Below are 23,460 nucleotides of genomic sequence, written 5' to 3'. Positions count from 1 at the left end.
ATGCCAACTGCAGATGCCGAGCCGGGCATGAGCGGAGGCACGGCGATTTCAGTCCCGGCCTTACCGAGCCAGCCCCCAGGTGAACGCGCATTGAGTGTTCTGTGGTCTTTTGCGAAATGTCTCGCTGCTCTTCTACCAGTGTATCTGGCAGGATATTATGGCTTCAGCATCAGTGTAGTCCTGTTCGGTCTGATGATCTACATGGGATGGAAACACAGTCGACTGGAGAAAGTGATGAGGCTAAAGTCTGCCATGTACCTCCTGGAGAACGAAAGGGTTTTCACCACCGAGAAGGCTTTCAGAGCTAAAGGGGATTTACCTCCCTGGGTAAGCACTGGCTCACCGCCCTGCCATGTTCATTCTCTGCTGTTTGCATCACCTGTCACATCACCTGCCACATCTGTCAGGCTGCATCTCAGCTACTTTGCATAACTGTAATAGCTTACGCATATAACTCATTGGTAGGGCTTGATCTTTATTAAGAAGCTCCAAACCTCTTAAAGTGAACATATTTATGCATAACAAGACAGATAGACAATTGCTTCATGACAACCATGACAGACGGACAACCATCACATATGCATGACTGCCCTTATTGTTTACAGTATTTTCCTCTTGTCCTTGTTCAGGGAACAGCCCCAAATTTAGACATTCCTAATGTGCAATGCCTGGAGAATTAGTCTGAACTGCTGCCACACTGAGGAATGTGAGTTAAAATGTCAGATGATGTAGCCCATTGGTTGGAAAAATGGAAAGAATGACATATACATTGAGGAGACCTTACACTAATTAGACAGCGAAATGCATGTCTATACTGAAAAAAGGAGGCTATAGACACCCACTCTATAGCCTCCTTTTTACATCCTTCCTGGTTCATTACAGTAGAGTTGTCTTTGACCTTATCTGGCTCCAAAAACCTGATGACTCATAAACTACATACTTCAAGGCAGAGCAGGGGCAGTGACCAGGACCACCATATCTGGATAGAGCAGGAGAAAATAAACTCTGCGTGTGTGCGTGTGCTTGTGTGTGTGTGTGTGTGTGTTTGTGTGTGTGTGTGTGTGTGTGTGTGTGTGTGTGTGGGTGTTTTTTAGGGCAGATAGGCTAATCTTAAAATCTCATGACTATGGTTTGGAGGAAAGGCTGATGTGCATGTGGTAGATGGTTTCCTGAAATGGTGTCTTCAGTCTTTGTAATTAAACTCTTCTAGGATAAAGTAATATCATCTTATGTATTTAAACTAGTTTGCTTGGAGCTGGAGGTCATTTTACATAGCCATGTTGTATTTGAGTTCATGCCTGACTAATATTACTTGTTCTTAGGTCAACTTTCCAGATGTGGAGAAAGTAGAGTGGCTAAATAAGGTATGTTTTTCCCATCAGACATTTCCTTATGTGCAGCTTTGGAGTTATACATTAGGAATCATTTTTAAGAATAATTTGTTTCAAACAAGCTTGTATGATGAGATGGACCGCTTTGCTTCATCCAGCTGAACTCAATCAATGTTTTCAAAATAGTTTCAAGATTAGTGTTTCTTCTGTTATACCTCCCATTTTCTCTGAAGATAAAAAACAATTGTGTGGACTTTAAGTTACCCTGCTCCCATTGCAACCTCTCCATCAGAGCAGATTATCTGCTGGTGTAATTAAGAGGCAGGGAGAGTGGCTCAGATCATATCACCGAACTCTTTGTCTCTGTCAGTACAGTAACCTCGCATCAGCACAGGGTAAGTGTGGATGTGAATACTAATGATACAAAACACCCTTCTGGAGGGGAAACATGTAATGAACTCAGTGACTGAAGCCTAGATAGTGGGAGGGCAATTTGCTGGACTCATCTTTTACCAACCCACGTCTCTCCTCCAGGCATCCTGACATGTGAGCCCGCTGCTCACACGCACCCTCCTCACTTTCAGCCTTAAATAAACAAAAATCAGCCCTGAAATGTTCCCACCTTTCATTGCATTTGACACTTTATAGAAATGAGTTGCTGCAAATAAAAAGGAGCTGATAATATCTGTGAGTAACAAAAACACTTTAATAGAATGCATCACTTTAACTGGCTGTCCATAAATGTTTCGTAAATAATATATAGGATACTAGGAGAGTTTGGAAGTCAGAGGAACGCTTATACACCTCAATGCTGAATCTAACACCAGTGAGGCTGTGTGGAGTGATAACACTGATACACTGATCAGTTCACCACACAGAATTACATTCATTGCTCTTTCTGAAAATAATCTAGGAGGAAATGATGAACCCATGATATAAAATGATTAATTTTTGTTTGACTTTAGTATGTTTTCCAAAATGACTAATAACTGGAGTGCACTTTAATTTATGTATTTATTTCATAACTGTCTTGCTGATTTTCTTGATGGCTGACCTATTGTTCCCTATTTAAATTCCCTCCTCTTTGCTTTTCTGAAAATCCACATAACTACAAGGCAAACAGTCTGTGGTCATTGTAAAGTGTGTATGTCTGAATGTGTTTATGGTTTGTTGTTTTTTGCTGTTAGGTTTTTTTTTCTTAGTTGCAGGAAGTGCTTTGCAATGACTACGCATTTGCACAAAAGATAATTCATTGTTACTCACAGAATTACGATACAATGGCTGCAAACAGGATTATATTTGATTACAGAAAAATAATGAATGTTTTGTCTTGTAGATACTGCAGCAGGCTTGGCCCTTTATAGGCCAGTATCTGGAGAAGTTGCTAGTGGAAACCATTGCTCCTGCCATCCGTGCCTCCAGCATTCATCTGCAGACTCTCAGCTTTACTAAGGTCAACATAGGAGAAAAGGTATCTGAATGGCCTGGTCACAAAAGCAGCAATTTATTCTGTAAATGTTCTAAGACCAAGAAAATAAAGTTGAAGCAGAATGTCAATGTGGGTAATATGCATTAAAGTCTGGTAATGCAGGGATGGTCTCACTAGCCTGTTGATTACAAGCAAAAGATTGTTCATTCCATCACAGCGAATGATAATCTTTGCTCATGTTAAGTCTCTATTAGTCATATTGGATTTGTGTAATAGCAGATGTTGTGTTCACAGGCTTTGAAGGTGGTTGGTGTAAAGGCTCACACAGAACATGATAAGAAACAAGTTATGTTGGATTTGCACCTGAGGTAATGCTTCACAACCTTTATTTTTGCTTGTGCATAGACAGACAGCGAAATATGAATGAAATTAATGAAATATTTCTGGGATACTATGAAGTGTCCTATGCTAGGGTTGAGCTTGTCCTTGTCTTAGATAGCAGATCATTGTTTACTTACAACTCTATCATAACTCATATCAGATGATATCCTTAGTTAAACATGGATCTCTAGGTGTGTCCCTGCTCTTCTTTTCTTTAAATATTATTTGTGGCATTTCCACCTTTAAGGGTTAGGACAGCTCAGACATGAAAGGGGAGAGAGAGGGGGAAGACATGCAGGAAACCGTCATAGGTTGGACTAGAACCCTAGACCTTCTGCATTGAGGAATAAACCTCTATATATGTGTGCCTGCTTATACTAACTGAACAAACCGGTCACATCCCTGCTCTTCTACTTGCAGCTACGCTGGTGATGTCGAAATTAACGTAGAAATCAAGAAGTACTTTTGCAAGGCCGGAGTGAAAGGAGTCCAGGTATAAGAATTGATTTTAAGATGTTCTTACATTATTAGTGATAGTTAAGTGGCCTGAAATGTCCTTTCAGTATTGCATTTTCTCTTTGTAGCTTCATGGGAAGCTGCGTGTGATCCTTGAGCCTCTGATCGGAGACGTCCCACTGGTTGGAGCAATCACAATGTTCTTCATCCGCAGGCCTGTGAGTAGAGCACATCAGATTTTGCCCTACATTGTTATCTGACATCTACACTTATGTATTTATATGTCTTTTACTTTTATCTATGTCATAGAAACTGGACATCAACTGGACCGGGCTGACCAACCTGTTAGATATACCCGGGCTGAAGTGAGTGATATGATAGAGCTGTGTCTAGATCTCTTTTAGGGTGTGGCTGCATTGATCGGTTGTGTCTGTTTGTGTTTGTTTTTAACAGTTTTTCAATGGAGAGTGTCTGTTTGTGTAGTAGGGATGACAAAGTTTTGACACGCAGAAATGATTCTGCTATTCTGTTATTATTTCTATCTGTTCAGTTATTAATCTGTGTGGTCTCATTCTTAAAGGATAAGTGTGGCGAAATCTTATTTTTTTGTTTTTGTCAACAAATCCTGTTAAAAGACTTAAACCAGCAACGAATGGATCCCACTAATAAGTAGACAAAGCATGATATAGCTTATTCCTGTGTGCCACAGAGCGCCTTTGTTGTCAAAACACTTTTCAAAACACATAAATAAGTCAGGCTGATGCACTGGGTAACATTTTATTACAATGAACGGGGGCACTGTAGTTTATTTTGAGTAAATTTCACACACACTGTACTCGATAAAGCATCAAATGTGTATTAATCTACGTCAGTGTAGTCCCTAGAAAAATCTTCTATTTACCCTTGTTTGAGTAACTTTTGCTAAATACTACACTGCCCGGCTGTTTTTAGAGAATTACTTAGCCTTTTTTAATGAAAAAAAGAGATAAACTCTTTTGTAAGTACGTATGTCTTCAGTAGTAAATGAACCACTGAGTACTACCACAGACACATATACAGACAGAAAAACACATTGTTGGTTTTGTTCTTTTTATGGCATTTGTTAATAATGAGAAAAAATATTGAATATTGCCAGCCTTATCCTATAAGATGTTCAACTGGAAGCCATACCAGTGTTCTTGTAATTATTCAGTATGTTTATTATGACTCTATGTATTTATATGGAGTTAGTTTTTAAGGCCCTTTATGTAAGATCAGAATGTGGACAATGCAGAATCAACTAAGGTACAATTCAACTGAATATGAAGATAAACTGGTGGTCTGACCAATGGGCTATTCAGTGTAACTGTATGGTGGCTGATTCTACACTGTGTGTTACGATCTTATATAATATACTTTTGTAAACATACAATTAAAGCATTGTGTCAGAAGTCTAAATTTGTTATTGACATATCAGTTCCCTCTGACAATGCTTTTGATGACAGTTTGTCATTATTTTTTAATTGTATTCCGCCATTAAATAACACTATTCACAGAAAACTGTCCTCATCTTTAGCCAATAGGTCTTTCCTGTTGGTTCAGTTGTTGAGAACGTGGATATCATGTTCTTATTCATGCATGTTCATATTGTCAGCAGTAGTATATAGCCTCTGTTTGTTTGTCTGTGTGTCCCCAACATCGTCCATGCATTCATTTGCAGTGCCATGTCGGACACTATGATAATGGATGCAATTGCCTCCCACCTGGTGCTCCCCAACCGTCTAACTGTTCCTCTGGTGGCCAACCTGCATGTTGCGCAGCTCCGCTCCCCTCTCCCACGGGTAAATGTATTATTAATGGCCTGGAGAAACATGGACCCCCACAGACTGAATCTGTCTCAGCATATAACCTGCAAGCAAACACATACAAAAAAAACATACAGCACATTTACATTGTGAATGAAAGACATAGAACCATGTTTTGTGAGGAAGCTAGACTAACATTTAGATTTTGTTTGTGCATGTGTTTTCCTGCATGTGTGTGCACATGCTAGGGAGTTGTGCGTATCCACCTGCTGGAGGCTGAGGACCTGATGGCCAAGGATACGGTCATCAAGGGCATTATCAACGGGAAGTCTGATCCGTATGCCGTTCTGCGTGTAGGAACCCAGATTTTCACCTCTCATCACGTGGACAGCAACCTGAACCCACAGTGGAGGGAGATGTATGAGGTGAGAGGATGGTGGGAAGGAAGGGAATATATCTGAAGCTGAGCTGAAAGATGCATGAGATACATGGGTTTGCCTCAATATTCAAGTGCTGCTCTCCTCACCAGTTTGTGTGCTAAAAGTTATAGCTTGCTGTTGGTGTCCTTGCTTCATAGGGATTGCGTAGGGAAGTGGTATGTCAGAGATAACACTGGTGTGTTGTTGTGAAGATTTTATCTGTGTCTGTAGAAGCAGGAAACTACCAAAGATACAAATAAACAGCTCTTGCAAAAAACGCTTGCTCAAGGACACATTTATGAAATTTTAACCACTGAATAGATATGACATTATTAACATCTACCTAGCACAATAGTTATTGCTATTGTGATTCTGTTTGCATGTCCTTGTGTTATTGTGTCATGCGTGGCTGTTGCTGTATTTGTATGTATTTGTGTGTGTGTGTGTGTGTGTGTGTGTGTGTGTGTGTGTGTGTGTGTGTGTGTGTGTGTGTGTCAGGTGATTGTCCATGAAGTACCTGGTCAGGAGTTGGAAGTGGAAGTTTTTGACAAAGACCCAGACCAGGATGACTTCCTGGGGAGGTAGCTTATTCATTCTCATTTTTTTATTCCTTCTGTATGTGCTTCTCATGTCATTCCCATCTCAGCTATTGCTATTGCTATTATTCTGTTCAAATTTTAACACCTTACTCTCTATGTTTCATGGATTCATTGATTCTCTGTCTATCGCTCTTTATCTGTCTCTTTTTCAGGGTCAAGGTCGATCTGGATATTGTAAGGAAGGCCAGAGTTGTGGATGATGTAAGTAGTAATGCTTGTGTTAGACAAGAACATTACAAGTGTTACAATTTTCTTACTCAAGCATAATAATGTAGTTATTATAGTGTCTCACTCTGCAAAACATCTGAGTAAGACTGCAAGAATCCTTTTAGCATGTGACATTGCTGACCCCATGTGCCTCCTCGTGATCCGCTCTGATCCTACCATCTTCTATCCTGCCATCCAGGCTCAAAGAAATCTGCCAGAGAAGAACAAATGTGTGTTTAATGAGCCCTTTGTCTTTGTTAACAGTGGTTCAATCTGAAGGACGTCCCATCCGGCAGTGTTCATCTCCGGCTGGAGTGGCTCTCTCTGCTGTCCTCTGCTGACAGACTGAGTGAGGTGAGTCTACAGCACAGCTTAGTGGTAGTCAAATGAATGTTTTCTTTGGCCAATCAGTGGCAGGGCTTTCGGCAGTGATGTGGACCTCACCAAATCATCATCAAATCATCAAAATAAAATCACATAAATGATTACATCCTAGAAACTTAAATGGCTCACTTTTGGGTTGAAGATGGCTGGATGTTCTTAATGTTTCATGTAATTTATTATGCTTTATGTATTTTTCCCTAAGGAACAATACAGTTAAAGACACTCTAAGAGCAATCTAAAAATATCAAGCAAAATAAAAATGACCAATCTTTCAAATGTTTTTTTTTGCTCTTTGCTCTTCTGCTTTTTGTTCTTCCACCAGGTGACCCAGAAAAACCAGAACTTGACCAGTAAGATGACTGATCCTCCATCTTCCGCCATCATAGCTATCTATCTTGATCAAGCTTACCAACTGCCTGTAAGATAGTTATTATTTAAGAGTCTTTCTTGTGGTGTGAATTCAATTTTTACCTGTTACCAACATCAATGCATTTATCAATGCATAATATCTTGTAGATGAGAAAAGGCAATAAGGACCCAAGCCCAATGGTACAGATTTCCATTCAGGATGCAACTAAGGAGAGCAAGGTAAAGATAGAACTTTGTTTTTATAAAACTTTTTAAACCAATATCTGACCATAATGAATGTTTTTCCTCCCTTCTGCAGACTTGCTACGGGACCAACAGCCCTGTGTGGGAGGATGCCTTTACCTTCTTTATTCAGGATCCTCACAAGCAGGACATTGACATTCAAGTAAGTCATTTTGAGTAAAATTGAACACACCAGTCAAGCTAGCTGGAAACACTTTTACAAATGACTCCCCTAGGTGTCAAAACTAAATATCTTGTTTATTTCTCTTTAGTTTTAATACATTTTTCCTCATCTTTTCTGTGATTTCTGTAAACTATGCTCTTTCTATGCCTCCTCCGTGACCACAGACATTATGTTTTGGGGTTGTCTGTCCGTCTATCCCATTCTTGTGAACGCAATATCTCAGGAACCCCTGGAAGGATGTTCTTCAAATTTGGCAAAAACATCCACTTAGACTCGAAGATGAACTGATTAGATTTTGGTGGTCAAAAATAAAGGTCACTGTGACCTCACAAAACACGTTCTTTGGCCATAATTTAAGAAATCATACCCTATTTATAACCAAAGGTTTAATAGGATAAAATAATGAACTGATAATATTTCATATCCAAAAGGTTTAAGGTCAACTTCACTGTGACATCATGATGTCATGCAAAAACCCTTTTCCGCCCATTTTTCAATGCCATAACTCAGGAACAGAAGGGAGATTGTGACCATATTTCACCTTTGGTCGGATACTAAATCGATGACACTATTTTTGCCAGCCCACCTTGAAACTGTGGTGATTGTATAGATCTTATGTGCTGCCAGGTTGAAGATGTGTGTGAAGCATCCATGTTTTGGAATTTGTAGCTTCTTTGCAGCAACATCTATATGAAGAATTGTCTACTGTCATGACTACAATTGTGAATATGATCAATGATTATCTTACAGGCAGTTTAGTCTTCTTTTGATTATTTTATTTGGTCTTTCCACCGTTCTTATTTATCTTTATCCTTATCTTACCTTTCTTTAATACATTTCTCCGCCTCTCACCTTATGCTTTGCTTTAATTACCTTTTACATAAAATCTGCGTGTTTGTGTATGTGTGTGTGTGTGTGTGTGTGTGTCTGTGGGGGGGGCATTGGTTGTTTTTATAATGGGAAGCATTGTGTTGAATGACCTTTGTATAAGTGCTAAACAAATTAGGTTTGTTTGATTGATTGATTGATTGAACTGTGTGTTTTATCCTGTTCTTCTGGTAGTCCACCACAAGCTCATTGCTTCCATTTTGCCAAAAAATACACATAATACATTTTATTAAATTTCTTTAAAACTCTGTACTACATACTATATGAGTCTGGATACATGGATGTAAACTGCACCTTGACTGGTTGGTGGAGGTGTACAACAGCAAGGGGGTAATTCAGTTTTTTTTAACCTATTTATGGCCCTTTTCCCTTCATATTTGCCTTTACCCAAACTCCACATCTTCTGTCCCTGCATTTTTCAATCAGGTGAAAGACGACGACCGCGCTCTGTCCCTGGGCAGTCTGACCATCCCTTTGACCCGTATTTTGGCAAGTCCTGAACTCACCATGGACCAGTGGTTCCAGCTGGAGAATTCTGGTTCTGCCAGCCGCATCTACGTTAAAATTGTGCTAAGGGTTGGTATTTCACAGGCTCTTTTGTTCTACACACACACACATGTTTCGGGTAGTGTAGTAAAAATGTAAGCCCTTTTTCAGTTAGAATCAACCCAGCTAAAGTGTCTATGTGGAAGACTTCGAAGTCCTATGATCTTTTTTTGCCTCATGAAGCTATCATAAGACACTCACTTCATTAGCACACCCACAACCACCCTTTAAAACTGAGATCTCAAATTGAAATGTATCACCATGGCTTTGTGTGTGTCTTTTATCCATGGAAATCAGATACTGTTGAACATAACAACCTGCGATTAAAGAATATGAGAGATTGCCGAGGTTATAAAGTACTCTGGCAACTCCTAACTCCTCCTTTTCACCTACTAAACTTAACCCTAACACAAAAAATAAAAACCTAAAGGAGACCATCTTCTTTTTGCCTCATCTTTCTATCCTCATGAATACAGAAATATAATAAATGGAGAAACCTGCATTTAATTTACAGCTTGAAAGTTGCTCACTATAACCTGTTATTTGTTTCCTATTAGGTTTTGTGGCTAAATGATGATGCCACTCCTACGACTCCATCTCCCCGGCCTTTAGACCCTAGGCCCGGGACGGGTCAGGGGGAAATCACATCAGAACTGAACCCTATAGGGCCTGGCGGGTTAGGTAAACCTCAACCATCACGACCACAGCACACCACGCCCGACCCAGAGTTTGCAACTGAGGTAAAACAGCAAGCACCACTCACACACTTACTTTATAGTAGCATGACATGTCCTTGATATGCTCATAGGGAGTGCTGCGTATCCATCTGGTGGAGGCCCAGAACCTGATAGCGAAGGACAACTTCATGGGGGGCATGGTGAAGGGAAAGAGCGACCCCTATGTCAAGATTCGCGTGGCTGGTATCACCTTCCGTAGCCACACCATCAAAGAGAACCTCAATCCCATGTGGAATGAACTCTATGAGGTATTACCTGTGTTTCTTCACAGGATCTTCTACTTATTTGATGAAATGATTAGATTTTAGCTTAGATTTTGAATTTTTTCTTCTATGATTTAGGTGATTTTGACCCAGCTTCCGGGTCAAGAGATCCAGTTTGAGTTGTTTGACAAGGACATCGATCAGGATGACTTCCTCGGAAGGTGCGGTCTGGCATTACAACTTAAATTTTTCCAGCATTTCTGGCCACACCACTCTGATAACTGAAGAAAATATGTCTATGAAAACTTATTGATTGAGTCCTGTCTTTGTAGGTTCAAGCTTAACCTACGAGATATCATCAGCGCACAATTCAGTGATACGGTGTGTGACACATAATAAACAGTTAACATTAACATTTAACAAACTATATTTGTACTTATATCGTGACCTGGACAATTCTGTGCCACTCTTGCTACAGTGGTACACTCTTAATGATGTGAAGTCAGGCCGAGTTCACCTGGTGCTGGAATGGCTGTCCAGAGTCTCTGACCTTCCCAGACTGGAGCAGGTGAGATATTTATTCTATTTATGTTTATTTCATATTCTCTTTTTATTTGTATTTACAGTACCAAGGTAACAAACAAATAATGTGATAGTTGTTATACAACTTAGAAGCATACATTTTTCTAAACAAGACCAAAGGACAATAACACAACAAATAATACAAAAGTTAATATGCCATTTTTCTAACAAAATAAAGATATAAGTATAAAAAATGAAAAAGCATAGGAAAAAAAAGCTAAACATAGAAAGTAGAACTAGAACTTTGGATGTGTACTTTGATGATATTACATTCTCTCAAAAAAATATCAAATTTTCCCATATTTCTTACAAACCTATTCTGTTGCAGTCTTAGGCAGAGTTTTTATTTCCATCAATAAAGATAGAATAAATAATGTCAATCCAATTGTTGAAGGTATTGCTTCAGCCACTTTCTAGCATTTTTACTTGCAGCACTTACATTCCAAAAAGGTATTTGACACCAGAGTTAACATTGTCTGAAGACATGGCCCTCAAATAGAGAGTCTCGAATTTAAAACAGAATTTCTAACAGGAGTACTTTTTGCAAAACTGTCTGAACATCCTACCTGAAAGAACTTTAAGTTGGGCAAGGGCGGATTATGTGATAAAGATTAAGGAAATATATTTAGAATTTTTTAAGTGTAGTGATGCACAGTGAAATAGTTGTTGGTCGCTGTTTGTTCCTCCTGTCCAAGTGATCCCGTCCTAGTGTAACTCCACTGTAAAAGATGGGGGACAAATCCTCATGGTTTTGTCCAAAAACGGTGTCAAGTAAATATTTTCTAGTCACATATTGTGTTGATGTGAAATTTCCACATTCCTTGCTGAGCAGCAGCAGAGAGATACTTAATGGTTTTGTTTCTAGCTGGGACACAACAGCGTCAAAAAGATACCCACGTGACTTGTCTAATTCAGTCTGCTGAATATTAATGTCAGCTGAACTTTATAATGGATTTTTGCACAGAGGACTGTGGAAATTTCCATGCATCTTTTCGAGTGGAGTTGTGCTAGGAAGGACCTGCTTCACAGCCAGTATGAAGAGGAGGAATGAAGCAGCAACCTTGAAAAAATCCAAACCTATCCTTTAAATGATGCCTCTTTTACTGCGAGAGCCTGGTGGCCTTTTTTCTTACATTGTTGTTTGGTTGCTATGGCAGATACAAACCTTTTTTAATCAACAAGAAAGAGAACGACTTTTACAGTAAGGGACTTGAGGTTTGAGCGTTGTTGTGGAAGTTTCTGTTCAGCGAGGGAGGAGTTTTTAAAATGAAGAAGAGTACCATTGTTGCAAAACAAAAATAGGACAGCTGTAGACTGGATTAAAAGTTTGATGATCTGAAGAGGTTTAATATTTTCTCGGAGAACAATCAACAAATGACGAGAATGGCAGTTCACAATGAAACAGAGTAAAAGTGACACCACACATTCTGGTAAATACAATCAGTAATACACTCTTTATAGCAGTGCCCCCAGAGAAAACCAACCCTTGTTTGGAAACCATTTAATCTCAAACATAAACAATCATGGACCTCAGCAGACAGTTGGAGCTCTACGATATTTCTGAATCGTCCCTCGGGTTCCAGGTGTCTGGACCGTCCTTATACTTAGTAAAAAAGGACATCTTGTCTCTTGGATAGGCTCTGGTCCGACCGGGACCTGCTATGATAACAACCGTTCGGCACTGTTTCTGTCAGGCTCCACGTCACATCCTTGGTGGAAAATGCAAAGTCATAACATATCCAGTTTGCCCTACAAGAGATCACACTGAACGATACAGGAACCAATACTCTGAAGGCATGAAAGATTTATTATGAATAATTAATTGAAAATCATTGGTTACATGTAATTTTCCCATTACATTCCCCCCTTTTGATTCACTAACACAACACAATTGAAAATTACTGAAAAGACAAAAAAAATGTTTTGTGATGAACCTCTGTTTAAGCTACCACTACATCTTAGTCTAAAAAAGAGAGAAGTAAAATGGAATTTATAAATCAGAACTACTGAAATTTGGAAGCTGAGTCCGGCTGTAACCGTCCTCATGGTAAGAGGCAAATGGAACAATCCAGACCATCATCTTTGAGTTTGTAGGCTTGATACTGAACTTTCTCAAGAGAAACACAAGGAAATAATCATTCAATTAATGGGATAATACAACAAATACTTCAAAAACAGAACAGATCACAGAGATTACTGAATCACAAATTCCCCATCCAAGCCTTCCACCCCTCCCCAATTATCCAAGTGCCCCAATCGCCCCTGAATAAGTGTGAGGGACTCTTGAGCCTAAACTATGGCGAGTTGGTTTAGCTGGGACGGTGTCAGAGGTTACCTGCAATGTCTGGGATTAAGTGCAGCAGTATCACCTATACATGACAGAGCCTCCCCCTGAGCTGCTAACAAAATCTAGACCCATCTGTTCTGAAGTAACATGTTACGCAAGCCCACAGGCTTTAGGACGTCTGAACCCCGCAAACATGACGGCGGTCAGATTTTCCAAACTTTCATGTATCTTATCAATATCATGTGCGTTATTAACTAAACCCTACCACGGAAGAATTCCTGAAACAAATTTGCTACTGTAACTCATCATTTTACATTAAGCTCTTAAAGAAAATGCAGTCAATGACAAATAGTTAATGGTTTCACGATGGTTTTATGGGTGAAGCCGTTTCTGTAGTATGGGAAACAATTAATCATTAATCACATATATCATTCCCTACTACGCGGAATAATTGCGATTGAACCAGTCATATTTTGGTATAGGAATGCATTGTCTTGTCAGAAGAAAGACTCATTTTTTTACACAATGTTAATCATTTGAGTTGATTTTGTCATTTCGGACGTGAAGTAATCGCATGGTTGCAACAGAAGGTAGTTGATGCATCAGCACTACCATGAATGGTTGTCTAAGGTTATGGCTTTGTTTAATTATTAAATATTTAATAAACATATAATATAAATATATATTTTGTTTATATAAGTTTACCCCTGTTTCCATACTATCTAGAGAAAGGTGAAGAGCGCTCTTCATTTACACTTATTTGATGACTGAAAACTGAGTGTGCGTGTGGGCACAATACATCTGTAGTACATAATGGGAGAAAATTGGTGTAGAATAAATTATGTCAGTATTATCTCTATCATACTGTCTAACAACAAAAATGGTGCCCCCCACAAACACGACAGAAACAGAGAACAAGAATACTCTGTGTCACCACCATGTCTGTCTCTTCCTGTGTTCTTCCATCGTCACAGCGAGTGCTGCGCCCTTCAGGTGTGCTGTGTGTGTGTGGTGGCTGGTCGATGCAGTACCGGGCTGTAGATCAGGGCGTCTTGCTTCTGGTGCCGTGGTTTCTTGTGTCGAGGTTTGCCACTAGCACATGGACCCACGCCCTCGGAGTCCTTTACACGGCCTCGTCTGGTGAGTGTGTGCAGCGTTGGTGGCACAACTTAGTCTGTCGCCACGGACTTCCGGGTGTCTGGCGGGACTGGCTTGTCCCCTGGTCCTGGAACCCTCTTGCAGTGGGGTGCGTGGATCCACGAGCCCTCTCAGCAACCTCCACTGCTGTGGGTGACCAGAAGAACCGAAGGGACCTTGCCAGCGTTTGGATTGCCAGTTCATCCTCCTGTAGTTTTGTTACGACCACGAAATCTCCTGGCTGCAGCGTGGGGCCGGTCCTTCAGCTGGGTGGGGCAGGGCACAGACACCTGGATTCTTATGGCAGAGAGAGCAGAAGACAGTTGTACACCCACCCTGACATATCTATCTCGACACGAGCATGAGGAAGGGTGCTCTAGAAGCTTCTAACCCCACACTGGGTGGTCTGCCGAAGAGATTTTCAAAGGACTGAGGTTACTGCGCGTTCTTACCCTCTTCACATGTACATAGTTTTGGTTCTTAGTGCCGTTATCATTTGACAACCGACTTGATATTATCAATAATAAAATATATAATTTCTGTTTTAGAGCTTTTGCTAACACTGACAGTTTGTTTTGAAGCGGGAAACACCTCCACCATTTTGACCAACCATCATCAAACAAAACTTTTTCACCTGTGACGGTGTGAGATCTACAAATTTCATCATGATATGTTCAAATGCCTGCTTTACAAAATTCCTTTTCTGCAAATGATGTGAAGGCCTTTGTGTACCATTTGTTGTTAACAATACTACGCACTCGCCCCTTTGACACATCGTCCCATGGGCCCATGTGTCAACTTGCAAAATGCGTGAACATGGGTGTGAAGGCAAGGTGTTGGATCGGCCCCGGCCAGACATCCTCTTAAAGGTGCACTCTGGCCTTTTCCACTGTATTCTGCAGCTACTGATTCTGTAAGTGAAAAATCAGTCAGCTGCACTGTTGTGTGCAGAACATTTGTATTAGCCTAGCTAAAATGAAAAAAAACTCTGATCAATCGGTGATGAAAGGGGCTTCCATAAGACTTTAGGAAGTTTCGGTGTTTCCACAATGCCCCAAAATCATGTACAACCCCAAAAGGCGTACCTGGAGTCTGTGTAGGTTGTAACAGACAAACCTTCAGCCAGTTTTACATGCTTCAGTTAAGCAAGAGTCAGCAGCCTGCATAGAGACGTGTTTGGAAGAGGTTTAGCAATTAAGGTTTCTGAATCTGATACTACAGCAAACCCTACGCCTTCCCTGTCCGGTGTCAGGGCAGCGTGAGGCTGCACCCTCCACATACAAAACCAGATCTGAGTTGGCACCGGTGTGTCATTCAGATCGGGCGCGGACACAGGTGTTTGCAACTCAGCCAAACAGTCATGCGTTTCCTTCCTGCACAGGCAAAGAGAACAGGGTTAAGCACTGTAAGTTTAACGTGACATTAGGCATATCAAGCAGACATGTGTGATCGCAACCATAGATAACGTGCTGCAGATAACTGTAAATGTGCCCAATAGGATCAGAGAAACTACATGTGGCACTAACAATGTATGGAGCAAAACTAGGCCACAGGCCAGAGCCTGTCACCGTGAGGCTGCAAGAGAACACGTCATGCAGCCCAAATGTTCCCCACTGTCGTAGGAATGAAGTTTAGGTTTGGCAAACCTAAGTTGGAGGGCTTGAAAAGCTTTTTAAGACTTACAAACGCCTAGTCCCCTGTCCTGAAGACAAGTTGTTACCATGTATTTTCAGCTGAAGGCGAACTAACTGAGCATAATTTGTGAAAACAACAATAGGACACACTCCATAGAAATGACATAATTATGCTTTGTTTCAAGTTTTGGGAGAAACTATTCTCAATTCGAGATGAGGCCAATGTTTCCACGCGGAAATGCATGACCCAAAAAAAAATGCACTTCTTTCACAAGGCAGTTTGGCTAAACAGCCTGGCCCTCGGCTGCCAGGGCACACAGTGCAATAGTGTAATAGTTAATCTTTCAAGGCTCTCTCTCAGTGCTTGTTGTAGCCAGTTGGCGTGTCAAAAAAAATCCTTATCCTAAACGTGTGAATGTGTAGCCTACCATCACATAAGAAGCACCAAAAGGCTGCTTTTCACTGGACAACTGAAAAAAAACGTTAGACAAAAAACAAAAAATATTGTGCCCCCCCCCACTGGATCCTTGAATTTAGTGTAGGGTTTGGCACATTGGAGCACGTGCGTGGACCGCTGCATTACTGCTTGGAGGTCCTGAACAAAACGCCATTCGACCGGTTTTTCCTTATCACGAATTTTTTGTGACAGGGAAAATAGGCGTGCGAACGTGAATCAGGACACGGAACAATAACACCTGCTTTCAAAAAGAGTTAAAAACCGGCCTGATTCGCGTTAATGCTTCTTGTTTCAGTGGGTACTGAGTTTTTTGGGCCTGAACTGAGCGAGATGATGACGAACAGGCTGACAATTTTTATGAGCCCCACTCATACTTAGCTCGCCCCACAGGTGATCGGCACTTGGACAGCAACGGAGAGATACTAAGGAGAGACGGTCACAACATTATTAAAAAATGGTGTGTGTGTGTGTGTCACTCTTTCTGCTGGAACAACCTGCGCGTAGCTGTCACATCGTGTGACAGGAGTTTGGATAAACTTTCAGTCCGTCGTCAGCGGGTCACAGTCAGGACACAGGGTCCCAAGTTTCTCCACTGACTGTGTGAGATTGACAAAGAGAGATAGTGCTAGGATGCTGGATTCTGAAAACATTCTCTTCTTATCAGGTTACTTCTCACTGACCATCTATATTCATGCCAGTATATGTAAGCACACTCAAGCCATCTGCTCTTTGAAAAAAAAAAAAAAATCTTCAACAAACATGTCATTTTTTCCTGAAAGACAAAATAGTGTAATGTAGGTTTAGTTCTGACATGAAGTCAGCAAGGGTTAAATCCCATCTCGGGCCTCATGCAGCAGGCTGGTCAGCTGACCCAGAGAGATTCACCCCTGAAAAATCAGCTGAGATTGTTTGTGTGTGTGTAAAAACCATGAGTCAGGCTGGCTGTGACTCTAATCTCACACCTTGAGACCTGTAGGATGTTAGAAAACTCCTATGCCAAACATTAGACTCTACCAACAAGTTCACAGGACACAGGAGAGAGCAAAACCGAACATGTTGCCCTTCTCTCCTGCTCCGAATCATAGATCCCTATACAACATCATAGGTTGAAAATCTTTCGGGACAACGGGAGTGCAAGTGCTCCACTTGCACTCCTGCATAAAACAATTCCACCAAAAGCTTTTAATTCAAAAATAAAGATTTTTGAAGCACTATTGTGCACCTAAAAAACCCAACTACATCACTCTAAACACAAACCCAAACCACAGATTACCCTAAAAAACCACCCTACACCCCCACACCTTTTAAAATGTAGCACCATAACCCCTCAAAAAACACATAAGTAGAATACCTTCTAAAGTGTTTCTAAGTGACAATATTGCGTCAAAATCCCCTACGTGTGAGGAGAGTGTGATGTATGGGCGGTAGCGGGTGAAAGCATTTACTTCTTGCAGCAAGTTAGTTAGTGTGTTTTGCATTACTTCCCTATCCGTGCAGACTGGCTCAGACTCTCCACCACTCCCCTTCCCCTCCTCCCTTTCATCCACCCGTTGCTGGCTGTAGTGCGGTCCCCAGCTGGGGGACCCCTCGTTGTCGTCTCCCTTCTGTATTCGATGGGCATTTGTCTGCCCAGTGACCTCTTCCCGCATTTGAAACATGTGTCTCGGTCCACTGCTGGCCCCTGCCCTCCACTTCGCGTCTTCTGCCTCTCCTCTCGCTTTGCCTCTGCCCCCCCCCCCTGTTCAGCCAACGTTGACACTGTCAAAGTTATTTTTTCTTCTGTTTCTCTTCTTGTCAGCCTGCTCCGCTGTGTACATTGGATGACGGTACCCGATGCTGCGTTATTGTCAGATGTAGGTGGGGGAGAGGCCGTGGCTGCTTGTAGAGAGAGAGAGCGTGCAGCGAGGTGGGGCTGTGGGATCTGGTCCGCTCCTGGTGCTGCTTCTGGGAGACACGGACGGTGTTTCTCCCTTCGGCCTGGGTGCTGGAGGAGGGTAGGGTGGTTTGAGCAGCTGATCGCCATCTTTAGACTCGGATAGAGGGAAAATGCATTAGATGACAGTTTCTTCTCCTCTCTGTGTTTCAACAGCATTATCTGTCCCTCCTTAGTTCTAGTTTTTTCACTGTTTCTTTCCATACAAGTGGCTTCTTCCATCCACTGACTAAAACATTCTTTGTTTCTCTATTTGAATAATCCTGGTGCTTATTGTTAATGGGTAGGTGTTTTACCCCCCCTCAATTTTCTTCTCTTCTAAATCTTGCTTTAGCACCTAAGCCCCTGTGCTCAAAGAGCCATTCTCAGGGAAGCCAGCTTAGTGGTCCAATAAGCCAACAACTCAGGGTTTGGGGACCATATCGTTTCACCCCTCAACCACGCCTGAAGAACGTGAGTTTGTTGCCTTATTGCCCATGTCTAAATATGAATGAGCAGGCTAATTGAAGTACTTCTTTTTCGAAATCGTCACTATACGGCCCAGTTTAGTCTCTCGGTAAACTTTGCGAAAAAACCTGAAACAGCTGTAACTTAATTTAAGCTACAATGCTGTTTTCTTGATAGATTTTAGCTCGATGAAACCGATAGGCAGCTACGAGACTGTTTATCTGTATGATTTCAAAATCTATCCTTCACCCCGTCCTACTCCCCTTGTTGATGAGATTGTCAATTAGTGGTTTATTCTGTTCACAACCTGGATTTTAAACCCCGAATAAAACCCTTTTTCTCTTGTTTTTGTAAAACCTAAATTCCCAACCAAAAGATAAAACTTTCACCAAAATACCCAGTGAAAACCTGGGTCAGTCTTTGTCTCACACGGTGTCTCGTATCCAATTCAATTGTTTAAATTGAAATTCTAACTTACCCCCGCTGTTTGAAATTGCTTCCTTTCTTTGGATTTCAGAGTGGAATCACGCAGCCCTCCCGGTTCTGACCCTCTTCTCTCAAAGATTTTTGGCGAGGTTTAGAGCAGGTGATCCTCAGATCCCTGGTGCTAGCGTCATCAGTCACCACGCGAGAGTCCCGTTCTGATCCTCCTTGAAATCCTGCCGACAACGCCAAGTTTGTTGTGAAGTTTCTGTTCAGCGAGGGAGGAGTTTTTAAAATGAGAAGAGACCTTTTTGAAACAAAATAGAGACAGGCTGTAGACTGGATTAAAAGTTTGGATTTCGGTGAAAGAGTTTAATTATTTTCTCGAGAACAATCAAACAAATGACAAGAATGGCAGTTCACAATGAAACAGAGTAACGATGACACCACACATTCTGGTAATACAATCAGTAATACACTTCTTTATAGCATGCCCCCAGAGGAAACCAACCCTTGTTTGGAAACCAGTTTAATCTCAAACTAACAATCAGTGGACCTCAGGCAGACAGTTGGAGCTCTTACGTATTTCTGAATCTGTCCCTCGTTGTCCAAGTGTCTTGACGGCATTCTATCTTAGTAAAAAAAAGGACATCTTCTCTTGGATAGGCTCTGGTCTCGACCTGACCTGCATGATAAACACCGTTCTAGCAACTGTTTCTGTCAGGCTCCACGTCATCTATCCGTGGTGAAAATGCAAGTCATACATATCCATTTGTCTCCTACAAAAGAATCACACGGAGGACAGATACAGGAACCAAATACTCATGAGTCATTAAAATCTTTTATATATGAATAATTAATATGAAAATCATTGGTTACATGTAATTTTCCCATTACAGCGTCAAAGCAGTTTGTCGAATAATGAACTTATCTTTGCAGATGCTTTGTGTAGTTTATGTATGTTTATTTAATTGTTAGAAGTGTTTTGAAGGAAATTTTAATCTCAACTTTGTTATTGCACCATAATTTTCACTAAAACTCTCACTCTCTTTTCTCTCTCTCGCTGAACTACAGATCTTGCAGTACCAGTCCCAGCAGGTGTACCACAATAAGGTTGTGCCATCATCGGCTGTGCTGTTTGTGTATGTGGAGCGTGCCCATGGCCTGCCGGTGAGATCATATCCAAGTCCTTGTTAATTGTTGTTTATTTTGGTGTGTTTTTCCTCGCCCTATACAGTTGCATTCCCATTTATACAATAAATAACTGGTGTTATTTTAAATTCTGTAGATGCCATTTATTAAATTAAAATTAAATGAAATTAAATTTGATTTACAGTATTCTTTGTGTGTAACAACAGTTAAAGAAGAGCGGGAAGGAGCCGAAGGTCGGGGCTGAGATTACCTTGAAAGGCGTTTCACACAGAACCAAGGTAGGATCGTGTGACTTCTTCCATGAGCTTATGAATGCAAGAAAAGAAAAGTGCTGTTTGAAAAGTAATTAAATACCGCTGTTGGTTCTTATCGAAGATTTGTGAGCGTTCCACATCCCCTCGGTGGGACGAGGCCTTTCATTTTCTGGTTCGTGACCCCGGAGATGAAACATTCACAGTGAAGGTGAGCCTAAACAGTAGCTGGATTTCCACTTTTTGTCTAAACTATGTAGCTGTAAAAGCAAATAAAATTAATTCATACTGTTTATTATTTAGTACTGATATTATAAAAAGCAGTCTGAAAAATGTTTTTGTATATCCATTGTTTGTATCTAGCTCTCCCACAGCTGGGGCCAGGCCCTTGGGTCCATCACACTTCCTCTCAGAGAGGTACTGTTTGAGCCGGGCTTGGTGCTGGACCGCTGGCTCAATCTGGATGGAGCACTGCCAGAAAGCCAGATACTTCTGAGAGCCACGCTCAAGGTACTGACAATATATGTTCTCTATACTATGTATGTGTATATTAATATACATTTAAAAATGCCCTGATTGTTATTAATTATGTACTATATCACTCATGTATACCTAGAACAAAACTTGTAATGCACTGTACTTTACTGGCGGGCCAACATCATATCATATATACAGCACTGAAAGTCTCTGCATTTGTCACTCACTTTAGTAGACTGGATTTTGTTAAGTAGATAAGCTTAAAGGAATACTAAGACATTTTGGTAAATACACTTAAATCTATTCCTTTGAGAAATGATACCACTCTCAGATCTGTAGCTTAATTTAGCACAAAGATTGGAAACAGAAGGAACAGCTAGATTGGCTCCGTCCAAAAGTGACGTACATGCCGTACAAAAATTTTAGTATAGTATAAAATTGACAAGTATTTCTTAAATCTCTGCTCCCAAAATGTCAAACTATTCCTTTACAAAAAAGACAAAAAGACACAACAACCACCATACATAAACACAGGTACTGGCAAGGTGTCCATCAACACATGGATGTTGAAAGTCATTCTGGGAAATGTAGGAAATTACAGATTGATGCCATATATATCTGTATCCGTATCTGACTTTGGATTTCCCCTTTAACAGAAGTGGCAACACAGCCCATTTAAAGTCTTGCTGCACAACTCGACTGTAAAAGCTTGTCCTTATTCAGAAATGAGGTAAAATATTATTTTGCAGCATGTGATACTGAGATATGTTCCGTATGTCTTGCAGGTCTTGGACACTCAGCTGGCGGTGTGTCGTAGGGCTCCAGGGGATGCAGTTAACGAGGGCAGTGGAGAAGAAGTCCTTCCCAGATGGGTTCCTTCCCATCTTGACCTCAGACACAGAAGTGGATTCGCCATGTGAGTCACACATGCTGGCATCAATGCCCTGATGTGTAGTCACAACCTCTACTGTAAAGATAGCAGTTATCCAGGTTTCCTTAGGGGTTTTTAAAGTTGATTTCCTCCTATTTTGCTCTAAATATTTAAAGACATCATAATATAAATAATTTCATTTCCCCACTGTTTCTTTAGGGCTGATAACGCAAATTCTGCAGGCCAGGTTAAACTTACCGTCGGCTATTCCATAGAGGAGAGCAGACTTTTCATCACTGTTCACTCCTGCAGGTCTGTATGAAGTGATTGATTGATATGACACACGTTACCTCTTTATCATCACATTTTTGACGATACCAACACATGTTGTAAATGTGATTGCTGTATACCCACAGAGCCCTGCAAGCCTGCTCCAAGGATGGTGCAGACCCTTATGTTTCCTTCATCCTGCTGCCTGACAAGAAGGCCACCACCAAGAGGAGGACTGCCACCAAGAAGAGAGACCTCAATCCAGAATTCAGCGAGAGGTAAGACAAACAAACAAGACTCATGATAGTAAAGGAAGTGTGAGGATATGAATTAACTTCTCCCTCTTTCCGTAGGTTTGACTTTGACTTCTCTCTTGAGGAGTCCATGCAGAGAAGACTGGACCTGTCTGTGAAGAACAGCGTCTCCTTCATGAGCAGAGAGAGGGAGCTTATCGGCAAGGTAGATATCATGGTCTGAAATGCAGTTACTCGGTCTTGATGGCCAGACAGGAAAAATAATATTTTGCTTCTCTTTGTTGCCCTCAGTTGCAGCTGGACCTGGACCAAATTGACCTGAAGACTGGTGTCACACAATGGTAATCATTTTCAGCTACCGAATACTGTACAACAGAGTTGTATCTACCAATGTACTACCACAAATGGATGTTGATATATTACTTTTCAATATTATTTAAACAACATCTTTCTGTATCCTTTCTGATTTTCAGGTATGATCTGGTAGCAGAGACCAACTAGAAGAATCAGCGGTTGGCCTCAAGTACTATTTAACGTTAAGTGTTGCTTCTGTGATCTGTTTGTATATTCAGCTTAATGAAACTTTCCACCATCACTGAAGGAAAGACATGATGACATATCTGCTCCACAAAAACACAGTTCATCGGTATTTATGAAACTTTACATGTAGCTTATCATCTGTAAAGTGTTTCCTGTGGTAAATCCATGCTGTCTTGGACAGATTCTTCAGTAGAATATTTTGGCTGAATAGATATTTGATATTAATGCAACTATGTTGCACAACCTACCGAGTTTATATGTGTTCAAAAGCATGTCAAAGTCGTCTTTGAATTTTATTCAGAAAAAGGGCTTATGCTGTGGTCGATATCTTAAAGTGTTTTATGGATTTGTAGCATCCTACACAACAGAGAGAAGTATCTTTGAATCTTTTTTTTTTTTTTTTTACAATTTTCAAATAATTCCCAAATTACTTTGTTTATATACGTTTATATTATTGCCTTATGTATTACAAAACTGTGCACAGTTTATCAGTGTTAATGAATTATGTTCCAAATGAAGTTTTATATGTTTTAACGAGAGCTTTATTAAAGTTACTTTTATAAATCAAAGTACTAAAAACCTAGACCCTCGCATTTAGCACTGACA

General features: G+C 40.8%; 1 protein-coding gene across 1 annotated transcript; it reads left to right on the top strand.

The window, feature by feature from the left end:
• Nucleotides 1-23,430, top strand: esyt1a (extended synaptotagmin-like protein 1a). The gene is made up of 31 exons (XM_032520346.1): nucleotides 1-327; nucleotides 1,323-1,364; nucleotides 2,668-2,802; nucleotides 3,055-3,128; nucleotides 3,562-3,634; nucleotides 3,726-3,815; nucleotides 3,907-3,962; nucleotides 5,297-5,417; nucleotides 5,630-5,806; nucleotides 6,299-6,381; nucleotides 6,552-6,600; nucleotides 6,871-6,960; nucleotides 7,313-7,408; nucleotides 7,507-7,578; nucleotides 7,658-7,744; nucleotides 9,080-9,229; nucleotides 9,757-9,939; nucleotides 10,008-10,184; nucleotides 10,278-10,360; nucleotides 10,472-10,520; nucleotides 10,618-10,707; nucleotides 20,114-20,209; nucleotides 20,398-20,469; nucleotides 20,567-20,653; nucleotides 20,806-20,952; nucleotides 21,705-21,835; nucleotides 22,010-22,102; nucleotides 22,207-22,338; nucleotides 22,414-22,519; nucleotides 22,606-22,655; nucleotides 22,788-23,430. Exons 1-31 carry the CDS (start codon nucleotides 1-3, stop codon nucleotides 22,813-22,815), a joined length of 3,246 nt encoding a protein of 1,081 aa, XP_032376237.1. The 3' UTR covers nucleotides 22,816-23,430.
• Nucleotides 23,431-23,460: the final 30 nt, after the last annotated feature.

This window comes from Etheostoma spectabile, chromosome 7 (genome assembly GCF_008692095.1).
Source record: "Etheostoma spectabile isolate EspeVRDwgs_2016 chromosome 7, UIUC_Espe_1.0, whole genome shotgun sequence".
NCBI classification, from domain to species: Eukaryota; Metazoa; Chordata; class Actinopteri; order Perciformes; family Percidae; genus Etheostoma; species Etheostoma spectabile.
The sequence above is the reverse complement of the archived record's forward strand: the minus strand, read 5'-3'. Positions and strand labels throughout refer to the sequence as shown.